The following is a 24,132-nucleotide window of genomic DNA, read 5'->3' on the forward strand; positions in this document are numbered from 1 at the left end:
AGTCTCTTTCCCAAGGGACCTAATCTCTCGTAGATTTGTCTCAAATCCTACCCATTGCATAGATCAGTGGTGATGTGGCCCGCAGGTTCAGCAAACAAAAGACTGTCCTTGAACTGGATGGCCCCGGACACCCTGCCCTGCGTCTCAGGGCTCGTTGCATGCTCCTGAGTACGTGTGGATGCCCCTGCCACTCCTGCTCGGGCATTAAGAGGCGATGGCCTTCCATGTGGGATTCTAACTTTGTCTTCTTTCTTTTCTCCTTCCCCTCTCCCCTCCCCTCCTTTCCTCTCCTCCTTCAAGGCCTCTCCCACCTCATGATGAGTGAACAAGGTAGGTGCTCTGGGCTCACGGTGCTGCAGCTGCCTGAATTGCTTGCCTTCGTGCCTCTGGCTGGTCGTTGAGAGCCGCATCATCCCTGGCAGGCCATTTGCTGCCTGTCCCTCCTGCCAGGGGGCCAGGCTGGGAGCTGGGCCACCCTGGGGTGGGGCGGGGTGGGGGGGGCACCTTTCGCAACGCATCGTGGTTCCCCCTGCCCACCCCCTCATCATCCCCTTGGCTTCTCCATTCCGCTCCACCATTTGTCATCCTGGGCGCTGGCCCTGCTGGGCTGCCTCCCAGAGAGAAGCATGAAACAAGCCATGACCGTGTCGATAATGGGGGTGAGTGAAGCTAATTTCAGAGCACCAGAGCTGTTAACTTCTCCCCTAAGCCTCATGCTGGGGCCTCGAGTTGGGGGAGAGGTGCTGGGCTCCTCTGAATTTCACCCTGAGTAAAGGTTTGATTTTTGTCTCCCCCCCCATCCCCCTGCCCATTGTAATGACTTTCAACCCCAGCCACCCCCGCCCCCCCACCTCCAATGGTCAAAGGAAGCCCTTGGGGGTTTGACTGTTTTCAGTTTTGTACAAAGGCAAAAACCACTGAAAGAACATGCTAATGTCCTGATGGCAGGGTTCTAACTCATTATACACCCTGAAGAAAACTGCATATAAAGATCTGTAAATTCCGCATCTGCAACCTAAAATATTCAGTTATGCAGGGAATGAACTGTGCAGGAAATTCAGCTCAGCTATGCACAGGGTGGGCTGTGAATGAAGCCTTTTTCTCCTAAGTAAAAATTTTCCATATTATCAGCCTAAATCAGGATTTAAGAACTGAGCCTCCTTCAAATTGTCTTTTTCTTCACTGTTCAATTGCTCCTATTGTGTTTCTTCTGCATTTTGGGGGTGATTGCAAGATTGGTCTACCTGGCCTGGCCCTGACACCGAAAGACTGTACTTTAATTTCTGTTGTCTGTTTCTTTTCAAGATATACACGGGACTTAGTGCCTTTGTTCAAGGACCAAAGAGAAGGGAAGGAGGTGTAGTTCCATGTTCTGCTGTTTTTCTAGATCTTTTGAGGAGAGTGGGGCAGCACTGAAGGGCAATTGCCCCCTCCCCGACACCCCCATTTTCTTACACAGGATTCATCAGACAGTGTTGCCATAAAGAGGAGTCTATGATCAGATCAAGGAACCACCCAGGTCTGAGAGAAGTTTTGTCCAGGTAGCTGTGGAGGTGGGCGATTGAGGGCATTTCTGACTTGATAAGGCAGGACAGAAGGAAGCACACTTTCCCAATAAAACTGTATCCTCTAGACCTGAGCCACGACCCATAACGTGGATACTGGACATTTCAGTGAAGACATGCAGATGTCAAGAAACAGAGCTGGAGGGAGGGGGTCAGGTGAATTCTCCAGCGTTAGATGGAACCCTGCAAGAGGCTGGGTTGGAGCCTCTCCATTCTCATAGGTGAGTGAGGGAAGCTGTCTCCCCACAGTAGGCTACCATGAGGTGAGTACGAGCAAGGAGTGCTCTTTATGTCGACCTAGTATATCCGGATAGTTTGAGAGAGTTATGCATATCTCTACAGAGTGTGACGACCCAAGCTCCGTGAGTGCTAGAATTCGGTGGCCCTGCTTTGATAACAAGTTCCACCAGAAAAAGCAGGCCCTCAGAGTCCTGATGAGAAGATGCTTCTACATTTTCTCATTTCGTCCTCCCAGCTTCCCTGTAAGAGTTCTAGCTTTTCTAGTGGCTTGGAGGTCTGAGGATATTCATACGGCTGATGTCATAGCATAGAGTCTAGGTTGATGAGATATGCTGGTGGAGACCTCTTTAATCTTGATTTATTTCAACCCACTGATGCAGCACAGGCATTTTGGAGGGTTAAATTCCAACCCTGGTGTGAAAAGTATCTGGAGAACCTCTATTGTATACCTTCCCTACTTTTCCACCTACTATTCACCTTCTTGCCAAGCATTGAAGCGTACAAGAGTAGAGAATTCAGACAAACCCATGGATGCGTGCTCTGGGGGGCAGGGATAAGTCAGGAAACTTCTAGAAAAAGAATCTTTAGGCAATGACATAATGATAAACACGGGTATTATGAATCCCTCTTTAGAGAGGTTTTCAAGAAAGGATGCGGGATTCTTCTGGGTGGTCAGTGCCACTAAGATTTTAAGGTGCAATTTTTCCTTTTAATTTTTTTTAAGAAGGTCCTTTGACCTCACTCCCCCTCCTCTAATTCTTTTCCATTTCTCACCCCTTGTCCATTCTTGCCCTTGTGATGATTACATAAAAAGCCAGCACTCCCTTCCTTTTCCTTATTCCTTCAACGTGAAAGAGATTTCTGTCTGGTTCTCGCTGAATCTCCGGAATTCGTTTTTGATCCCTATAAATATATGTGGAAATACTTATGTATGTTGTGTGTGTACCACCTGTACATGTATGTTACATTCTGGATCCTCATGACTCATATTAATGTTGAGAAAATACAGGAGAACTTGGCTTCTCTGAAACTTTGCCTGAACAATTTTAGTTTGGTTAAATGCATACGATTTCACACACATGAAGCTATGCGGTGCTTTTGCATGCAGACTTGGTCATGTTTCTAAGGATGGGACTTGAGAAGAGGCCAAGGGGAAAAAGCTTAAACACTTGTTGGTCACATTGTTTAAGCTTCACATCATGCATTTGTTTTGTGCTGCCTTCTCAAGATTGTACTGCTGTTGCCATTACTGCTGTGGGTTTTGTTGTGTGTGTTACATTTCCTTGTGTGTCTGCAGCGTGCTGATGTTTACTCTTCCTGCTCTCTCTTTCTCTCTTGCCGCCTCCATGGTGGACCCCATGCTTCCTTCACTTAACTGGACCTTCATTTCTGTAGGTAGAAGTAAAGGTAGAGATCATTTTATTTTTATCATTATAACGATCAATTTGTCTTCTGAAATATTCATATATCCACGGGAAGTTGTTGATTCTGATGAATACAATCCAGATTATAATGGTGTTTTTAACAACAACTAAGAAAAAAAAAAAAAAATCCAGGGCTCTCGTTTTCCTTCCAAGTATTTCACGATTGAAGGTCGGGGATTGCTCTGAGTTGGCCTGCCTTCCTCGGAATCCAGAATGAGCCTTCCCATTATGGAGTGCTGTTTCTGTCTGAATGTGCTTGTGCACTGTGGGGAAGATATATTTTACTTAACTTAGGGTATTCTAAGATCCACTCCAGTAAATGTACTGAGGGCACAGGGAAGATGTGAAATGACCTGCCAATGTATCCATGACCTGGGAATAACTGAATTCAGGGTGATAGATGAGATGGGGAGAGGATTGGCGAATAACTGGAAATTGTGTAAAATTTGAAATTTGGGCAATATCTGTGGCTCTTTTATCTTCTGTGTTGCATCTCCTGTATTTTGGGGGGAATAAAAGTTTTCTGACTGGGTGTGATGAGCTAAGAATGGTGGGACTAGGGGTGTGGAAGAACATAGGAATCCATTGACAGTGGACCCAGTGACAATCCATTACGTCATAAGGAGAAAGTGGAGAGACAACACTGGATTTTAACTTAGCAAGTCCACCTTTTGTGGGGTAAGCTGGGAAAGGGAGGGGTGCTGAGTCGGTGCACTCTCTCCGATGCTCTGACGTGCCTTTCACTGCTTCACACCTTTGGGTACCACAGTTCATTCATCCATTCCTAATCAAAGCTGTCAGAGACCCGAGCCTGGAGAACCCAGCTTACCAGCTCAAACTGGATTAGCTGCTCAGAACTGAAGGGAGAGGCTAATTGATAAATTATAAATATGTATTTGCATTCAGTTCTCCTCTTTCCCTTCCTGACTCTCCAGCCCCTATCTCTCTGCAGGCGTGCACCACTGCTTCCTGTAAAGATTGGCAAATAACAGAAGTAGGGAATGTGAGTTCCGGCGTGAGGATGTTGCAGAAAGATGGGGCTGACAAGATACTGAAAATGTTAATTTGATGACTAGTCTGTGAACTGGCCATCTCTCATTTGAATTTCATGCCTCTCTGGATTTCTTAAAAGTTACGTATGGTTACCTTGGAAGCAGTTCAGTCTTTTCGCTTTGGGGTTGGTTGATTGCCCATTTCTTTTCTGCTAATCACAGGTGGATTCAGTATCAGAAATCTGCTATGGGGAACCTTACCCTCTTTTGAGCTTAAGGAGGTGGGAAAGGGGGACAAGGAAGAGGAATAATGATTGAAAGGGTGTATCTAGCCACCCCCTCCACTTCTCTACTTACTATATTCAGCCAGAGGCTTCTAGTGGTCTCTTCACAGTCAAAGTCACTAATCTGTGCCCAGGACGGAACCTTTGTGAAGCACGTGGTCCTGTGTCCAACCCCTGGACCTCTCTCCTTTTCTTTCCCTAATCGCCTGAAACAGGGGTCCCCAACTTCTGGGATCTAATGCCTGATGATCTGAGGTGGAGCTGATGTAATACAAACAGAAATAAAGTGTATGATAAATGTAATGCACTTGGATTATCCCAAACCATCCCCCACCCAACCCCTGCACAGTCTGTGGAAGCATTGTCTTTGATGAAACCTGCCCCTGGGGCCAAAAAAGTTGGGGACCACTGCCCTAAAACATCCCATGAGATGGATATCTTTAGTGTTTTTAGATTTTGCACATGGGTATCTTTCTCTAGATTGAAGGGGGGAGGAGAAGGGGACGACAGAGGATGAGATGGTTGGATGGCATCACCGACTCAATGGACATGAGTTTGAGTAAACTCCGGGAGTTGGTGATGGGCAGGGAGGCCTGGTGTGCTGCAGTCCATGGGGTCGCAAACAGTCGGACACAACTGAGCAACTAGACTGAACTGATCCTTCTCTGGCCCCTGCTGCTAACACTGATCATTTCCTATGTGGCCAGCCATTGTGCCATGACCTTTAGACGCCTTACCACAGTAAACCCTTGCAACCGTCTTACGAGGTAGATGATGGTTACCCTAGCTATATGGGCAAGTAGAACAAGGCTCAGAGAGCTAAATAACAAGTCAGATGACTGTAAGTGGCAATGAAACTCAGAATCTGAGCACCCAGCCACTGCTTTATACGGCTTCTCTTTGATCCAAGGATGACCTCCATGGACATGCCTCTCAACTACCTCCCTGGCACCAACCTGGCTTACGTGCCAACCGGCCACTTTGTGTTTGTTCTCTGTAACATATGTCCACAGAAATGTTTTGTCACCTCATTATTTCAAGTCAACCTTGGCACCATCTGGCCACAAACCAGATTCTCTACTTTTGTTAATGGTTTCCCCACCTTCCTTATCACCTGGGCTTGAACTCAGCAATTGCTTTTTTTTTTTCTTCTTGAATTTTCCTATTCCCAGCTGATGTTAAGAGAGTTTGTTGAGATTCTTTTTCAGAATGTTTCTTGCATCTCTACCTGACACACTAACTCAGTTCCCAGTTAGCCCTTATTGGATGGTTGCCCTAACCTGATTAGTCTTTGTTCTCCTCCAGTCTGTCCAGTAACTGAGTACTACTTAAGTTCTGCTGTCCTCCATATGGAGTTCAGGATTAACTATCTCACTTTCAAAGCCATCCCTCATATGACCTTGTTTACCTTTAACCTGCTAATCTTTGATGCAAAATTGTTGCCAATATAGTATACCAAGTAATCATACTGGACCTTTCCTTGTCTCTTAGTTTTACTTATTTTTTCCTCTCCTCTATAAGAGCTCCTCCTCTCCTATTTCTGCCCATTGAAATCATACCTAGATTTTATTTCCAGCTGATGTTACGAATGCTCTGCATGCTCCATTTCAATATGAGCTCTCCTTCCACATATCTCTCTAATATCTTACACTAAACTTATTTGGAAATTGGACTGCTCCACTCTACTAGATCGCAAGTATGCTGAAGACAAACATATTCATTTTTTAATGTCCAGATGGGTCCAGCCTAGGAGGTTATACTGTGAACAGACTCAAAATCTCTAATCCCTCTTATCCTGCTGCCAGTCATCTTCCTAAAAGTGAAAATAAAGCAAAATTACAATTAAATCGGATCATGTAGCTCATCTGCTCAGAAGCTTTTGGTGGATTCTTGTTGTATAATTGTCAGTGTGCCTTCCGAGCTTTATTTTCTACAATAACATAGCCCACTCTGCACTCCCACCCCTACCAGGCCCCCTGTCTCCTAAAGTCAACAGCTCACTCTGCCTGAATCCACACAATGGTTTCCTGCCTCAGGCTTTCACTCAAGCTCTGGTCTCTTTTCTGAATGGCCTCGGATCACCCTTGTCCCCCTTACCTCCCTTTAAAGCTCAAGCTTCCGAGGTCCTCCAGACTTTGTGTTTCCATTATGAATCCGTTATGAAGTACCTGCCCTAAGTCAGACTTGATGTGTGTGTCAGTTATCCCATCCCGAAAGAACCTTGTACCCATACTGCAGGGAGCTCAGTACTGTGTCCAGAGCTGTGCACAGAACGGTGGCCCTTTTCATTAGCTTCTTACCCCACCAACCGAGCAAAGGAGCCCTGGCGGGTCATAGAGTGAGGCCAGACCTTCTGAGTCTAGGTCCCTCCTCATCCAGGCATCTCTTGGTCCTGTATGTGCAAAGGACATCAGAATAAATGTGGGAGAGGTCTTTGGACTTTTTCTCAGGAGTTTCTAAGAGAAAAGAATGCCTCAGATTTTGTCATTGTTTTAAAACTGAGTGATGAAGCAGTGAATGTGTAGTGGAAAGAACTATGAAGTTAAATCTACAAAACTGAGCAGGATGTTTAGGCCATAATAATACTCGCCACATTCAGGAGGTCACTGGGCTGCACTGGGCCAAAAGCAAATGTGACTTTAACTAGAAGTAGCTGATGGAAGGAGTTCTTCAGCAACTTTGGTCAACTTTTTTGGACTTGATTTTGACTGCCTTTGTTTAAATGTTTAGAGTGTGTTTTGGCCTCTATCCCCCTTTTCTTTTCAGGTTGGGGATTGACTATGCTGGGTTAGATTGCCTTTCCCTTGAAACTGAACTTGGAATAGGTGTAGTAGATTCAAATGCTTACAGGGGCTTGACAGGTATTATCAAAGAGTAGGTGAAAGTCCTAGTGTAAGATGAACAGGAGGGAGTGGTGGGGATTGTGGCAAACTGGAAAGCACAAATCCTGTCAAGCCTTTATTCCGCTCCAGCTGATTGCTGCTATGCAAGAATGCATGCCCACTGTCACCAGAGCCTCAGGATAAGCCAGAGTAGATTTTATAAAAATGTCAGCTTGTGGCATCTTTCTCTCTCGGGGTATAAATGTATGTATGCATACCCATACATTCACATGCACCGAAGGATTTGACCTTTGACTTGGTTTTGACCTTTGACTTGAGGAGAAAGGAGAAGTAAAATATCCCTCCAAAGTTTTTTCCTGAACGTCAGTAGTGGGAGGTGTCTGGCCAGCATGCTTGATTAATTTTCTCTCAGCCCATAGCAGTGGTCAGGGCACCAGAAATAAATCCTGCCCTTAACACTGCTGCCAGGGAGCCTGATCCATTTTTTGAGGATGTTGGTAGAGTGGAGTGGGCATGGGTAGGGAGGGTGTGGAGAAAGCCAAGAATGACCAAGAAAAGTATGTCACTGACACCTTCAGCAATTGCCAAGAACCAGCACAATTTGTAAATAGTAAGAGTGACTATAGGGTATTTTATTCCTTTTTCCTCTTCTCTACAGAGCTTCTTATCTACTAAGCTAGGTGGTGTTGACCCTAAGATTTACTTTAATCCACCAGAATTTAGAGACCCCTTCCAATTTATTTACATGTATTTTTCCCTGTAGATTTGATCATTGGCCTTTTAGTGCTGAACTAATCAAAACTGGCCAGACTGGAAAGAGATAATCAAGCTACATGAACTTGAACATGATTTCGTGTAGATTATATTTTGCTGGTAATAACATTTAAAAAGCTGATTTCAGGAGCTGAGGCCCTTTTTGTTCCTGCTAGGGCTCAAGAGCCCTGCAAGTAAGTTACTGTGTTGATAGCCAACTGTTTATGCAAATTAGTAAATGCAACGCCAGCTACTAATTATGAAAATAAACTCATCTGTGCTCTATAAATATCTAATTATAATAAAATAGGGGCAATATTATATTTCCATCTCTTGCCTCATCTGTTTCTCATCCACCACTGATTTGTCCTCTTGACAATGAATAACATTACTTTGTTTTTAAAAGAAGCTTGCTTTTCATGTTTTCTTTTTCTTCTTCTTCTAATGTTTTGAAAGTCTTCAGGGGAAAAATAGATTTATTTTAAACACAAGAAGTAAAGTTGCCTGATTTTAGCAACTCTGTGTTTTTGACAGTGATGTCTAAAATGGTACTTTAAAACATGAAGAGGGCTTTTTCCCTCCTTCCCAGTTTGGAAATTTTCATTGGACACTGAAGAATTTTTTAAGAGCAGTTGTTACTTGGAGCATTTTTTAAAATGGATAAATGTGAATAGATTTATTAATAAACTACAATGGATTAATGAAATGCTTCAATTCAACTCCAATTGGCATTACATGTAAACGAAAATGTTTCTGAGATTTCTAATCAACATTTCTATTTCTTCCTTCTCAATTATCAATTTGGATTTAGTGTTTACGTATAGATTTTGTATCTGTGTATATATCATAAAACACTTTCTCCTCAAAGATGAATGGTGATCTACATACTTGTATAGACTTTTGCTTATCAAGGCAAGTTGGTTAATCTTAGATGGCATAGAATTTTCAACTGAAAATCTGTGTGTATACACATACAAACCTATAAGCCTAACTTTGATCATATCTACAGGATATTTTTTAAAAATTATTATCTTTATGACTCATCTCATTTATAAAGAATTCAAACATTTCCTTATGTGCTTAGGTTTGTATATGCCATGGTCTATTTTTCAGGTGTGCAGGGCAGTGTATGTACATCCGGGTGTAAGTACAATTGGTCCAAATATTTACTAATAGGCTTATTATACATAGCTTTCATTTGTAGACTACTAAAAATAATTTATTCCAGTGTTATATGCATCTGAATTTAGCACATTGTCTACTTTAACATTTGAAAAGCAGTGGTTATTCAGCATTCCACAAAGACAAGAGTGCCAGCAACGGGCCAGGTCAATTGTTAGGTATTAAATACACAGGGCTGGCCGGGGAAATATGGGTCCTGCCCTCTGATATCTTGCTAATAGTCAACAGAGTTAGAAAATGGTTTTCAAGTGTAGCAACCACCTCTCCTTCTAAAGCCTTGAATAAATTCTGTTTTCAATGTGTTGTATGTGTAGTCTTAAAATAATGTTGTTTGTTTATCTTAAAGGGATACTGTCAGGTAACAACTCAGTTGACTCATCTACCTTTTAACTTCTCAGAGTCAGAAAAGAGAACTTGCTTTGTATATGAAAAAGTTGGCATTTTTCATTTATTTTTATTGGATGATAGAATACATAGTGTAAATAAACACATGAAGTCCATACTCTTAAACATACAGCTTAAGTATTTTTGACATATATATATATATATATATATATATATATATATATATGTACCCATATAAATACCATCTAGACTGAGATATACAATGTGTCCATCATCCCATAAGTTTCTGTCCTACCACTTTCTATCACTTATTTTTAGTGAATAAATTTTATTCTTCTTACTTCCTTTAAAACTGTGTATCCATGTAGTAATCAGCAGGCAGTCTCCAGATTGCTTTAATTTCCATTAACAAGGGTTAACCTTGCAAGACAAGGAGGCATTGTGACTTTCCCTGTGTGTAAATAGAGGCAGAAACGTTGCCCTCTGGTGAGGTGGAGCTTTGCCCTGTTTTTGATGATACGTAGGTTTCTCTCTGCACAAAGAGAATATCTAATTGATATCATTGGGGTTTCTCTCTTTTTTTCCTAAGGCATTTAGTGGTGAATAGAACAGCAGAGGTAGAAAAGACCATATGCTTTGTAAAAAGCCAGACTAATAGCACTTTTTGATGGACGTCTGATTTTTAGAAGTGCCACATCTTTCATTAAAATTTACATATAAAGTAAGGGCAGACGCGGTGACATGAAAGCTAATGCAACTTGCCCATCCTGACATAATAACAATCGCAAGAAACTGGAGATCCCAGATGGCAGCTTGGCCTTTGCCACCCTTTTAATAAGCTACTAACTGCTAATTATTTCACTCTTTTGGGCAAGTTAATTTACTGTTGACTCTTAAAGAGATACTGCTCTTTTTTTCTCCCCCCACGCTGCACAAAACAGCTCCTTTTACCTGGAGCTGTGACAAGTGCTTCCATGCAGGTTGGAAGCTTTCCAGCCAGTTGGACCAATAATGGCAAGCATTGGTGTGGAAAATGTCACTGAGTAAACAATATTTTCTTGGATCTTTTGAATATAGGGCATTTAAAAAACCCATTTGTCTAAGAATCCATTGTGTGTGCCTGTGTATGTGTGCATGTGTAAGCGTGTAACAGCAGCCAGTACGGGGAGAGAGATCTGAAATTTGGAGCCTGTTTAAGAGAGAACAGCTGCCTTTTAAATGGTTGCTAATTCTGACAATTAATGCTGTTTTGTGAGTGTATGGTTTTCTGTGATAGCCGTTAGGAGGGATGATGGTGTGTAATAGCTCATTTCCTCAGCTTTATGGTAATGTGGTGCAGCCAACAACAGAGAACTGAAAGAGAACCAGGTCCCACAAGCTCGGGAGCCCTTTTAAATGAAAAGCCTGCAAAACATGCTTTTTGTCTGTACTTGGACTTCCTTAGGATGATTTTATGTTTTAGCACAGACACAGATTCCTGAATGAATGACGTGCAAGTGGGCTTGGATGCATCAGGAGCGAGTGTTTGGAAAAGAACCTTGTTTGCGATGAGCTGTCTGACAATCAAAATATTTACTTAAAGATAAGCTAATGACTGTTTCTTGCAAATGCCGGCAGATCCATTATTGAAATGCGAGTCAGTACTTTGGCTTGATACTATCCCAAAATAAATCTCAATCCTCAGATACTAGTGTGCATGTGTGTGTGTGTGTGTGTGTGTGTGTGTGTGCATTACACTTCTCCCCAAACTAAGTGAAAGGTGTATCAAAGGTCGGAAAATCTTTCAACCCATTTTCCTGAAATATTTAAGTTGAACTTAGTGTATTACTGAAACCAGTTATGGCTTGTGCTATGAAGAATCAGTAAGTAGCTTAACATATGCATTGAAAAAACACATTCTTGGATTGTTGGTGACATCTCTGAACATGAACTGATAATGTGAGTTTCATAGTCTAATATATATATGTTGTTTTTTAGTCGCTAAGTTGTGTCTGACTCTTTTGCAACCCTGCGGACGACTGTAGCCCACTAGGCTCCTCTATCCATGGGATTTTTCAGGCAAGAATATTGGAGTGGTTTGCCATTTCCTTCTCCAGGGGAACTTCTCGAACCAGGGATCAAACCTGCATCTCCACATTAACAGGCAGATTCTTTACCACTGAGCCACCCGAGAAACAATATATCTATAGTGACTGATATTTTACACAGTTGATTAGAAAACTGTGAAACTCAATCAATACTAACCATTTGCTTATTGTTTAAGTCTGAAGGAACTAGATATGTTTTAAAATGTTCTATTTCTTTAAAGCTAATCACCTGGTTTCAAAAAAGCCCCAAGGAAAACCCAAGTATGTGTGAATTGGGGGAAATTTTGTTCTTTCAAAATCTTAATATTATATAGTGTGTTCATCCAGATTGCCATTTGCCAAAAGAATTTTGAGAAATACCAATGGTGTTTCAAGGGAAAAAAAGGGTATGGGAAAAATAAATTCTCAAAACACAGGTTTAAAACAAAGTTAAGCAGGTTTTTGACTTTAGGACTGCTCAGAGTCTTTGTTATGACAATTCAAATTTGAATCTCTATGAAAGGAAATGTAGTTTTCAAAGTTACCCAGATTTATTAGACATGAAATTCTTTTTTGTAATTTACATTTTGGATGAGGACAGCTAGAACGAAAGCAAGTTTTCAGCTGAAAAACTTTAGGAAAGTCCCTTCTGAGTCTAAAATTAAAAACCTTAATGTGTCTAAATTTTGAAAGAGGCTTTTGGATTACCTTCACCCCAAAATCCTTTTAAACTACACTTTCTTTTTTTTTTTTTTTTTTTTTTTTATTTTTATAAATTTATTTATTTTAGTTGGGGGCTAATTACTTTACAATATTGTAATAGTTTTTGCCATACATTGACATGAATCAGCCATGGGTTTACATGTGTTCCCCTTCCTGGACCCCCCACCCACCTCCCTCCCCATCCCATCCTTCTGGATCATCCCATTGCCCCGGCCCTGAGCCCTTGTCACATGCATCGAACATGGAATGGTGTTCTGTTTCACATATGATAATATACATGTTTCAATGCTATTCTCCCAGAACGTCCCACCCTCACCTTCTCCCTCAGAGTCCATAAAATTGTTCCATGCATCTGTGTCTCTTATTCTGTCTCGCATATAGGGTTATCGTTACCATCTTTAAACTACACTTTCTGTTTGGATTGGGAATAGTTTTTTGGATGGGTTAGCTTCAATAGAAAAAATACTGCTTCCTGGTAAAATGCATAACACAGATGTTAAAACAACTGCAGTTTTAAAAACAGTAGTCTTGTTAAAGTACCCTCAGTTTGTATTACCTAAGTACTCTAATGGGTATCCATACAGTGTGTGTAAACAATGCTTCTGATAATGGCTTGCTTCACTCTAGGAAGAGCTGATCTCAGCAGAAGATGGGAAAATTTCTAGGAACTTGAAGCCTTATCTGCTTTGAAATTTGGAGCAGGTTAACAGTCACTGTGGTTATTTCTGTACTGTATAGCTAAAGTCATTCATCTTATGTCTCTGAGAGTTTGGCTATCAATAGCTTTTTTTTCTTTCCCAAGACAGTGGACGTGTAAGTGAAAGAAATTCTTTCTGGTAAGAATTACTTGTATTTTATTTGGAAATCATTGGCTCAGCTGAGGATCTTGTGGCTCACTCACTGCAAGGCTGAGGACTTTGTCCTGTGCTATCTGTTCAGTATGAAATGGCTGCCATTGATCCATCTATAGTGGACCATTTGCCTGGGGCTCCTAATCTGGCCATGGGGATGTAGTTTGCCGAGCCATTCATACTCTCCATTTCCCCAAGTGACCAACAATGGGCTTTTACGGATGCATTGGCCAAAACTGTTATAAGTGAGATTCCCAGTTTTAAACTAATTGATCCATATGGCAATTAAGCCACACCAAATAATCCGATGTGAATAATTCTAATGCATGTCAGCACTATGGAGCAGAAAGAGCACCGAGGTAACTGTGAGGAGACCTCGTTCAGGGTGCTGAGGAAGAAAACATGGTAGATTAAAGCACTGATGTTAGTGCTTGACACTTAAGTTATATAAATTCATTAAGCCTCATACCCTAATAAGTAAAATGGAAACAATAATATTACCTACTTGGGAGGACATTAAGACAATGTATAGAAAAGGCTTATGCTAGAGCTTGGATCTAGCATGAGTAAATATTTGTTATCATAAACATTAGTTATCATAATACATCTTGTTAGTATCAAAAAGGGTCTGGGAACTTTGAAAAATTAATCTTTTTGATCTTCTAATCTTTACCTGTAAAATGCCTACTTGGTAGGTTTGTTCTGGTTAGTAATTGATATTATGCAAGTAAAAGAGCTGTGCAAATTAAAATGGACTACATTAAGGACTTAGCAGTCCATGAGAATAAATACAAGCTCCACAAAATCAGGAGCAGTATCTGTGGTGTTCATCATAGCCTGTTCAGTGCCTATAACAGTGCCTGCCGCAGTGGAAATGAGTCAGTGTTTGTTGAATGGACACTGGGAATCACTGAACTGATCATGCTTAGCAGAGTTCAGTACCATCAGCTCAGCTCAGTTCAGTCGCTCAGTCGTGTCCGACTCCTTGCGACCCCATGGACTGCAGCACGCCAGGCCTCCCTGTCCATCACCAACTCCCAGAGCTTACTCAAACTCATGTCCATTGCGTCGGTGATGCCATCCAACCATCTCATCCTCTGTCGTCCCCTTCTCCTCCTGCCTTCAATCTTTCCCAGCATCACGGACTTTTCAAGTGAGTCAGTTCTTTGCATCAGGTAGCCAAAGTATTGGAGTTTCACCTTCAGCATTTGTCCTTCCAATGAATATTCAGTACTAATTTCCTTTAGGATTGACTGGTTGGATCTCCTTGCAGTACAAGGTATTCTCAAGCGTCTTCTCCAACACCACAGTTCAAAAGCATCAATTCAGCAGCACTCAGCTTTCTTGATAGTCCAACTCTCACATCCTTACCTGACTACTGGAAAAAACCATAGCCTTGACTAGACCGACCTTTGCTGACAAAGTAATGTATCTGCTTTTTAATATACTGTCTAGGTTGGTCATAGCTTTTCTTCCAAGGAGCAAGTGACTTTTAATTTCATGGCTGAAGTCACCATCTGCAGTGATTTTGGAGCCCCCCAAAATAAAATCTCTCACTGTTTCCATTATTTCCCCATCTATTTGCCATGAAGTGATGGGACCAGATGCCATGATCTTAGTTTTCTGAATGTTGAGCTTTAAGCCAATTTTTTCACTCTCCTCTTTCACTTTCATCAAGAGGATCTTTAGGTCTTCTTTGCTTTCTGCCATAAGGGTTGTGTCATCTGTGTATCTGAGGTTACTGATATTTCTCCCAGCAATCTTGATTCCAGCTTGTGCTTCAAGCCCAGCATTTCACATGATGTACTCTGCATATAAGTTAAATAAGCAGGCTGACAATATACAGCCTTGACATACTCGTTTCCCAATTTGGAGCCAGTCTATTCCATGTCCAGTTCTAACTGTGGCTTCCTGACCTGCACACAGATTTCTCAGGAGGCAGGTCAGGTGGTCTGGTATTCCCATCTCTTTCAGAATTTTCCACAGTTTATTGTGATGCACACAGTCAAAACATTTAGCATAGTCAATAAAGCAGAAATAGATGTTTTTCTGGAACTCTCTTGCTTTTTCAATGATCCAGCTGATGTTGGCAATCTGATCTCTGGTTCCTCTGCTTTTTCTAAATCCAGCTTGAACATCTGGACTCTTGAAGCCTGTCTTGGAGAATTTTAAGCATTACTTTACTAGCGTGTGAGATGAGTGCAATTGTGCAGTAGTTTGAGCATTCTTTGGCATTGCCTTTCTTTGGGATTGGAATGAAAACTGACTTTTCCAGTCCTGTGGCCACTGCTGAGTTTTCCAAATTTTCTGGCTTACTGAGTGCAGCACTTTCACAGCATCATCTTTTAGGATTTGAAATAGCTCAACTGGAATTCCATCACCTCCACTAGCTTTGTTTGTAGTGATGCTTTCTAAGGCCCACTTGACTTCACATTCCAGGATGTCCAGCTCTAGGTGCGTGATCACACCATCGTGGTTATCTGGGTCATGAAGACCTTTTTTGTACAGTTTTTCTGTGTATCCTTGCCACCTCTTCTTAATATCTTCTGCTTCTGTTAGGTCCATACCATTTCTTTTCTCTATTGTGCTCGTCTTTGCATGAAATGTTCCCTTGGTATCTCTAATTTTCTTGAAGAGATCTCTAGTCTTTCCCAGTCTATTGTTTTTCTCTATTTCTTTGCATTGATTGCTGAGAAAGGCTTTCTTATCTCTCCTTGCTATTCTTTGGAACTCTGCATTCAAGTGGGTATATCTTTCCATTTCTTTTTTGCCTTTAGCTTGTCTTCTTTTCTCAGCTATTTGTAAGACCTCGTCAGACAACCATTTTCCCTTTGTTTTTCTTGGGGATGGTCTTGATCACTGCCTCCTGTACAATGTCATGAACCTCCTTCCATAGTTCTTCAGGCACTCTATCAGATCTAATCCCTTGAATCTATTTGTCACTTCTACTATATAATCGTAAGGGATTTGATTCAGTACCACGGACAGCTCCAACCCTACCCTTGATACTGTTCTGCTTTCAGTAGGAGGGCCTTGGGCACCTCCACTGCAAAAGGGAACCATTGGCCTCTTCCTTCAGAACTTCCTGTATTAGAAAAAAAAAATAATCCTGTTAAAGCCTGATTGTTCTTTAAATCTTCAGTGGATGTGCTTGCTCTTTTCTGTACATATATAGCTAAGGGATTTCCTTATGTTACTTGATAAAGCTATTTGGATGATAAAGAAAACAAAAACATTTAGCTGACAGATGCTGTTTTTTTTTTTTTTAAAGCTGATTTACTTCGCTAAATTTTAGAAGCATATAATTTCAGAGTTGAAAGGGGACTTAAAATTCCTATAGTGAATCCTACTGTAATTTTGTGAATGCTGAGAAGGCATAGGTGGTGTGTTTGTTGCTATAGTGATAGTTCATAGTGCTATTGGGACTGGCCAGACCTTCTGACTCCTAGAGCTGTTTTCTTTCCCCTCCCATGAAATTGAGTCTAAGATGCCACCAAGTTGTCCTAGCCATCTTCGTGCATGAGTGGCACTTGTTACAAATCCTGCACTGGCTGCTGAGATTATTATCAATAATGCTATGCCAGGAAGATCCTGGAGATATCAGAGTACACCCATACTAAGCAAGGTTGTCTCTTAAATTACTTGACTGCCCTAAGAACTGATGCAACCCCAGTCTTTGAAGTTGTCCATAAATTGCTCTGTCTTTCAGGGTTTTATAATGCTTTATACCACTTATGGACTTGTCCTGCCGACTGGTTCGTCTTGGCTGAAGTCAGATGGTGACACCAGTTGACTTAAAAAAGCTTTTATACTCATTTTTTTTTTTCTTTTTACTGTTGCCATGTTGACAGTTTATAACAGAGTATATGCCTGTGAGGAAATCCACTTGGGACTAATTTTCAAACTGTTACTTAATAATTTTCCACTTCTTTTCTTCCTTTAAGAGTAGTTTAGTAATTTTAGTTACAATTTTTTTTTAAACTAAAAAGGAAAATTTATTTATTTTTTTCTCAAGTAAGAATGTCTTTGTCTTTGTCAATGTCATTTCTTTGTTTTCTTTTAAAAATGAAGTTTCTCCTTCAGTGTTAGCCATGTATCTGATGGGTTAAGTTTAGTGCCCTTCCATGAGGCAACTTTGGGGGATGCTGATCAATGCATGAAATCAGCCCTTAAATTGTCACAAAATTGCCTTCCTTCAGACTGTGTTGATCACAAGGGCTCTCAAGTGTCAAAGTCATTTGGAGAACTGGATAGATAAAATGCGTGAGCACTAAGCTTCTTTTCCAGAATAGAATAAATAAATGTGTTTTCTACTATGTGCTCAGCTTTGATAGTGATTTGTTAAAAGGCAAAAAGAAAGGCCATGATATTAAATATTTACAAGAATGATTTAGTTGTATGATCTTGTGCTCTGCATCTTTGTTTAATGGTGAAATCAGCTACTGTTGAAATAGAGGCCATTAAACCAGTGGTAGTGTGAAGGTCACTTCCTAGGCAAGGTTAAAGTAATTTGTGGAGAAAAATGATTTTTGTCAACTTTCCAGATCCCTTCCTGTTTTAGTCAGCTTTCCTCCAAAAATAATAGGAAAAAATACGTTTGAGAATGTACAGGCTCACTTTCTCTTTTGCATCCTTTCTGCCCTTGCTGGCGAACCAGATAGCTGGAAGTCTTCTGTACATTTTTTGTTTCATCCATTTAGTGGACAGAGAGAGGTCTATTCTCCCTAGAGATGAGTGGTTGTATTTCCATTTACTGGCTCTTCTGTCAGTCCTTGCTTGGCAGTTTGTTTTAGAGGTAAAGATCAGTGCCTTTTCTTTCTTGGCAATAGTTTATCCTGTCTGAAATGATTCTTACATTTCTCTACCAATTCCTCTCCGACCTAAAGCAACGATTTGCTTTTCTAGTTTATTTCTCATTTCACTTTAAAGAAGTCTCTGAATGGATACATGACATTATCACCATTTACACTGACAAGAAAACAGAAGTCCAAGCTTACAAAACTAGTTACGGAACTACAGTTGACCTTTGAACAACATGGGTTTGGACTGTGGAATCCATTTACATGTGGATTTTTTTTTTCAAGTGTTGGGGACAGGATAAAACAGAGATACAGGAAAGTAATGGTGTGTATTAGGGTAAGCTAACTGCTGTAACAATAATTTCTGAATCCCAGTGGCTTAATACTGACAAAAGTTGCTCACTTACATCAGAATTCGGTGCAAATTAGTGGGTGGTGCAGGGGGGATCTCTGCTCCACACAGACATTCAGGCACTTCCGTGGCTTTGTCATTTTCTAGAACCTTGTCCTTCACTGAATTCAATGGCAGATGGAGAGAGATGGGATGATGAGATGATACAGAGATGGAGAGAGAGAAAGAGAGGAACTTGAAGAATTTTTTAAAGGGTCAAGCCTGGAAGTAATGTGTGGCACTTACTGTTGGCCAGAACTCAATCACTTGATCCCATCTAATTGCAAAAGAGGTTGGGGAATGTAATTTAGCTGTGTGCCCAGGAGGAAAAGGAAAGGAGTTCTGTGGATACAGTGTGAGTCCCTGCCCCAGTGGGTGAGTTATGTTCTGTTCTCACATCATCTGTGTCATGCCTGTTAGCCTTCTTCAGTTTACCTTTGTTCAAACACACAAACCAACAAAATGCCTCCATGATTTCTGTGAGTTAGTGGGTTCCTGTTCATTCCTTTTTCTGTAATACATGCATGATTTTTATTTTAAATAAAACCCTACAAAGTTACAATAATGTTTCTCAGATTCATAAGAATGACTCAGGCAACTTGTGAAGCTAACGTCTTTTAGTTTTATTGGGACCACAGAATCGGCAGGTCTACATTATTCTTCTGATCAGGCAAGTCTGAGATACACAGTGTTATACCAAATTCCAAGGAATATAGCAATCCATAAAGGAAGTATATGAGACTTTACTAAAAGTATTTTGCAGTGTTTTATGTATTTAAAACAAATTTCACATTTATCTGAGCTTTTAAACCTATTCATTATACATGAATTTTTGTTGTGATTTTTGTTTTAAGGGGTTTAATCTTGAGTTGGCATCCTTAAATCAAAAGCTAGAAGTGTGGTTGAAATCTTAGCCTGAGTTGATAGTGGGGCCAAATGCATGATTCACAGGGTTTTATTTTATTCTGATCACTGGATAGGAATATCTCAGCATGTTTTTCTCTCTCTGTTTATCACCTAACAAGGGACACCCTCGATTAAGAGAATTCTCGTGTTATGTTAAGACAATAGATAGGAGCCCATTTTCGATAGACCTGCTTATTTTCTGTGTCTGGCTTGTGTACAGTTAAATGATGACAACCCATTTTAACTTTTAGATGTGTATTATTTCACTCTATGTGTGGGAGCCGTGCAAGCCATGATATTGTGAAATGCACCCCTTTTCTGTAAAGCTGTGCCTTTATTCCTCGTAGAGAGTGGTTGGCCACATTGTACTTCTAGAATGAGTGTCAGAGTGTGGATAATTCTGGGCTTGTGATTTTTTTTTTTCTCCCATTTTATCTGCCTCTTTCTGTGTCTTTGTGTGTGAGTCTATGATTACTATTGAGTTTTTCCCCTAAATGCCAGCAATTATCTCACAGGTGGAGGGCTTAGGAAAGAGCTGAGAGAATTGCACTGGGATTAGAATAAGGCTCCCTCCGCCCCTGCTTTAACTATAGTGAAGGAGGGAGTAGAGTCTTGGAGGGCAAAGACAGAGCTGGGGGGAGGGGTGGACAATTTGCTTCTGATATTTAAATCCCTAGATGGAGGGGATAGGACATTCCTGATGAAAGAAAGCAGAATTGAAACCCGAAGCTGGGCTGGGGTTATTGTTCTGTAGAGCTGGGGATGGAGGAAGGCAAGGCAGCCACATTTCTGTTCCTAGACAACCTCTTCATCTAAGAGGTTTTATTTATTTATTTATTTTTGATCTGACAATTTATTTCGAGAGGAAGAAGGGAGCCAGGAGTGTCTAATATATGCTCAGACCAAGAGAGTTTTCGTGAGACATTATCTTCCTTCCCAGCCAGAAATGATTTATTCACCTGATATGTCAGTTAGGATGCTTTCAGCTGCAAATAACAGAACTTTGAGCTCAACTGCCTTAAACAACAAAGGGAATTTATGGGCTCAGTTCTTGAAAAGTGTAGTAACTCAAATAATATGACCAAGAACTGGTGTCTCACTTCACCCATTTTTTTTTTTTTTTGGCTTTGCTTTCTGGATGTTGGCTTCATTCTTGGCAGACTACTGCCTCTGGGATCCTGACATGCCCAATGGCCATTTCCAGGATGACCTGCTTCTTGATTCCTGGAAATAAAGAAGAATAACTCTCTCCCCTAGCAATTCAACAAAAATCCTGGAGTTTCAAACCAGTTGGACCACCTAAATCACATGTTTATTTCCGAGCCTATCACTGTAATCAGAGTGATCATAGGGATGGGATTTGTTGGTATCTGAGGCCTGACTTGCATGCTCAATTCCAGAACTAACAGGAAGAGTTGGCTTTTCCTGTAGCACATGGGATTCAGGGGGATTCTGGATATTCCACTCCAAATTTTGGGAATAGGGGAGTGGAAGAAGAAGCCTGCTTCTGTTCCTGAATAAAATTTCAAAATCAGAAGCCAAACCCAATTAAGTCCTTAATCAAAAAATCAGGAAACTGGGTGTGAATCATTCACCCTCACCCTTTGGCTGTCAAGTGGTCCTGTCTCATGAGGAGGGGACGTCAGTGGGGGTGACGTGCACCAGCAGAGGCTCCATTTGGAAGCAGAGGGCTGGGAGAGGAAGGCCACTGGTGACCTGGCATTGCATAAGCAAGATGTCAACATTTTGGGATCTAGTTCACTGATGTGAAAAGAGTCAGGGAAAATTTCCACAGGAATGGGGTGAATGCCAGGCCCAACTTGCTTCCGGTGATACTGCTCTGGTGGAGTCTTTTCTTCCTGCTTTGATCTCAGGCCTCTGCTTAGGTCACGTGGCGTGAATTGCTATTGATGGATAGCTGAGTGAGACAGCCCTCTAGTCTCAAGTGTGTTTTCAGCAGAGTGGCTCTCAGTAAGTATCTCTTTCTCAAATGCCTTGTCTCATCCACTGAGTCTTTCTCTTTAACTGCTGCCCAATCAACTGCTGCCCCCATAGCACACTGACCTAATTCTTAGCCACACATTTTGTCTAGGTTTTTGAGGCAGTACCTCTTCAGTGTGGCTGCTGGCGTACCGCCACCTTGACCTGGGGCCACTATTCTCATCACCTGCCTGACACCCCACCGTAGCAGGGACCTTTGGCCAAAGCGAGCTGCCAATGTGGCAAGCAAAACAGAATGAGTCTTGAGGTGCTGTAGCTGGATGGACCTGCTTATCATGATCTCCTAACCAAGCACCATGAGGGAAAAGCCCCCTCTTTAATGGGCTGCTGCCCCTAATAACCAGGTTGTATTTGACTTTCCTCAAGCTTCTTTCTAGACCAGTGCTTCTCACAAATTAATGTGCATGTACATCATCTGGACATCTCATTAAAATGCAGGTTCTAGTTGTGGAGGTTGATGATCAGGATGGAGACTGAGATGCTGCACTTCTAACAAGCTACCAGGAGACACAGGCCCATGATACTGCCGGTGTGTGGATCATAGTTTGGAGGAGCAAGTCTTTAAGGTCATCACCTTGCGTGATCTTGCAAGTGAGACCATCTGGTTCTCTGATAAGCCTGGATGCAAAGGAGGAGAGCAGCACTCCTTTGGAAGTAGAGGGGAGACCTGGGACTTAAATTCCTAGACATAATTTGTTATCTTCAGGCACCTGAGCAGGTGACTGATAAAACTCCAGCCTTCTCATCCTCCTTGGGCAATAGAGGTGGAGTGATAATCTTGGGCTCTGTCTCCTGGTGTAATGGGGTATGATATTGGCTTATCTCCTAGGAGCTTAGGGAACATTCAGTCATGGCATTTGTGATTGGTATACAGGTGCTGTTTCATCAGTCGAGGGACATGGAGGGGGATAGCATATAATTCAATCTCCAGCATACTCCACTTCATGTGCCTAAAGGAATCTGTATCAAGTCACCTCCCAGACTTTGCACAACTCACAAACTCCCATTCTATGCTAATTTCAATTATCAACAGGAAAGAACATCAAATGTGTCTCAGTCTCAATCCTGCTCCCTTGCCCACATTCCCAAGAGTTCCCCTTAGACACGAGTGGTTGCTGTGGGTCTGCATTCTTGCCAATGGGGGGCTGAGGCTGCAACCCCGTACAGGGGCTGTCCTCTGGATATGATCTCAGTCAAGTCTGTTCCACAACTGCAGTCTTCTGTTGCCTGTGTTCAGCTGTATTTGATCTCACTGTCCCTGTTTCCTGTCTGTATAATCCCCCAGTGGGAATCAGATCTAAACAAAACGTAAAGGAGAAAATGTGTAAGAAAAACAATCTGACAATATAACAAAGCGGATGCTTAGCTGTCCAGTTGACTCCATTGCTTTATTTGGATTAGAGGGAGGAGGAAAAAAGCTGCTGGAGGAGCAAGAGTGAATTAGGAGGCTCTTATTTCACAATTGGTTGCTTGTGCCTGCGTTGGCTAACGGATTTATGACGAAGCTTGGCTCCGATTTTCAGCTGGCTGTTGCCTGGGTTCAGGTGTTTACCTGGTGTCTTCAGGGCTGCTGCATAACCAGCTGTAAGTGGAGCTAGTTATTCAATCTGCTCGGAGAAAGGTTACAGTGCGGGTCTTCGGGCTTCCCTGGGGACTAATTCAGCCGCAGGAGAGTCAGAGAAAACACACACCACATGGGTGGAAGGGGGAGCCCTTGCCGGGATTTTGGTGGTTATTATAGTTACAAATGAAACTGTTTGAAACTTAAATCTGAATTTCGGCAGCAGGAGGAGAAACATGGATGGAAATGAATTATGTATTCCATTACTGGGGTCCCGGAAGCGTGGAGTGAGTGTTAATCTCCTTCTCACAGGAGCCTCTGAGCAGCCTGAGGTCGTCCGTGTAAGATCTGACCTTATCTGCTCCTGGCCAGACACCTCGGCTTCGATTAATTTGCCTTGAGAATAATCCAAATAAGACCCTTTACCTTGCTGTTCATATTTACCTAGCATGTGGTCAGAGGAACCAAAAGTGCTTGCCCCTGTGATTTCTTTTAATCCTGTAATTTCCAGGAGGTCTGGAAGGGAGAGGGAGAAGCAGGCAAGAGTCAGCTCACACTGAGTGCTGGGGACACATTGTGGGTTTCCCTGTGACACGCTCCAGCTGAATCTGCACAGTAACCCAAGCATGGCGCTTCTAGTGTTCCCAGTTCACTGATGGGCGTGTAAAGAGATTCAGCATCTCACCTAAGGTCACCCAGCTCTGAATTATCCTTCCTGGGACTCAAGTCCAAGCTGGGGTTGCACCCCCTCCTTGCCTTCTTTCCCCTGCCCCAAGGTGTCAGATACAGTGAAAACACTTAAAAACTTTCCCCAGGCTAGGAAGGGATAATCAGAGAGTTCAGAAGGTTAAAATCACCAGTAAAAAACAGAACAAAACCCATTTCCCCATAATTCACAAGCCCCTCACCTACCCCATCCCAGTCTCTATTTCCTTCTGTTTTCATAAATATTTGTACATGCGAATTCTATTTTCCTTTCTTTTCCTGTCCCCTGCTTTTTTTTTTTTTTTAGTGAGCACAGTGACTTTTACTAAAAGTTTCCCTCAAGGCTGTCTGTTAGATTTAGCTTATTCTTGTTGATAAAACATTTCTGAGACAGCTGCCTAAAGGAAGGCATGGCAGACCTAGGTGCCTTGTACATTTCTGTCCTCAGTCATCAAGGCAGGGAACCTGGTTCGATGGTAGAGAGACGGAGAGGAGGGCCCT

At 41.8% G+C, this 24,132-nt stretch overlaps 1 protein-coding gene across 1 annotated transcript in view; it reads left to right on the top strand.

Annotated features, from left to right (window-relative positions):
• Positions 1-24,132, top strand: part of NRXN3 (neurexin 3) — a 1,799,700-nt gene that overhangs the window by 133,340 nt on the left and 1,642,228 nt on the right. Inside the window, exon 4 of the mRNA XM_081510568.1 lies at positions 301-330. Within this exon, the coding sequence (XP_081366694.1) occupies positions 301-330 (30 nt within the window). The remainder of the gene's footprint in view (positions 1-300; positions 331-24,132) is intronic.

The sequence above is a fragment of the Giraffa tippelskirchi genome, chromosome 7 (genome assembly GCF_054371585.1).
Source record: "Giraffa tippelskirchi isolate mGirTip1 chromosome 7, T2T-mGirTip1v1.2.pri, whole genome shotgun sequence".
In the NCBI taxonomy this organism is placed as follows: domain Eukaryota; kingdom Metazoa; phylum Chordata; class Mammalia; order Artiodactyla; family Giraffidae; genus Giraffa; species Giraffa tippelskirchi.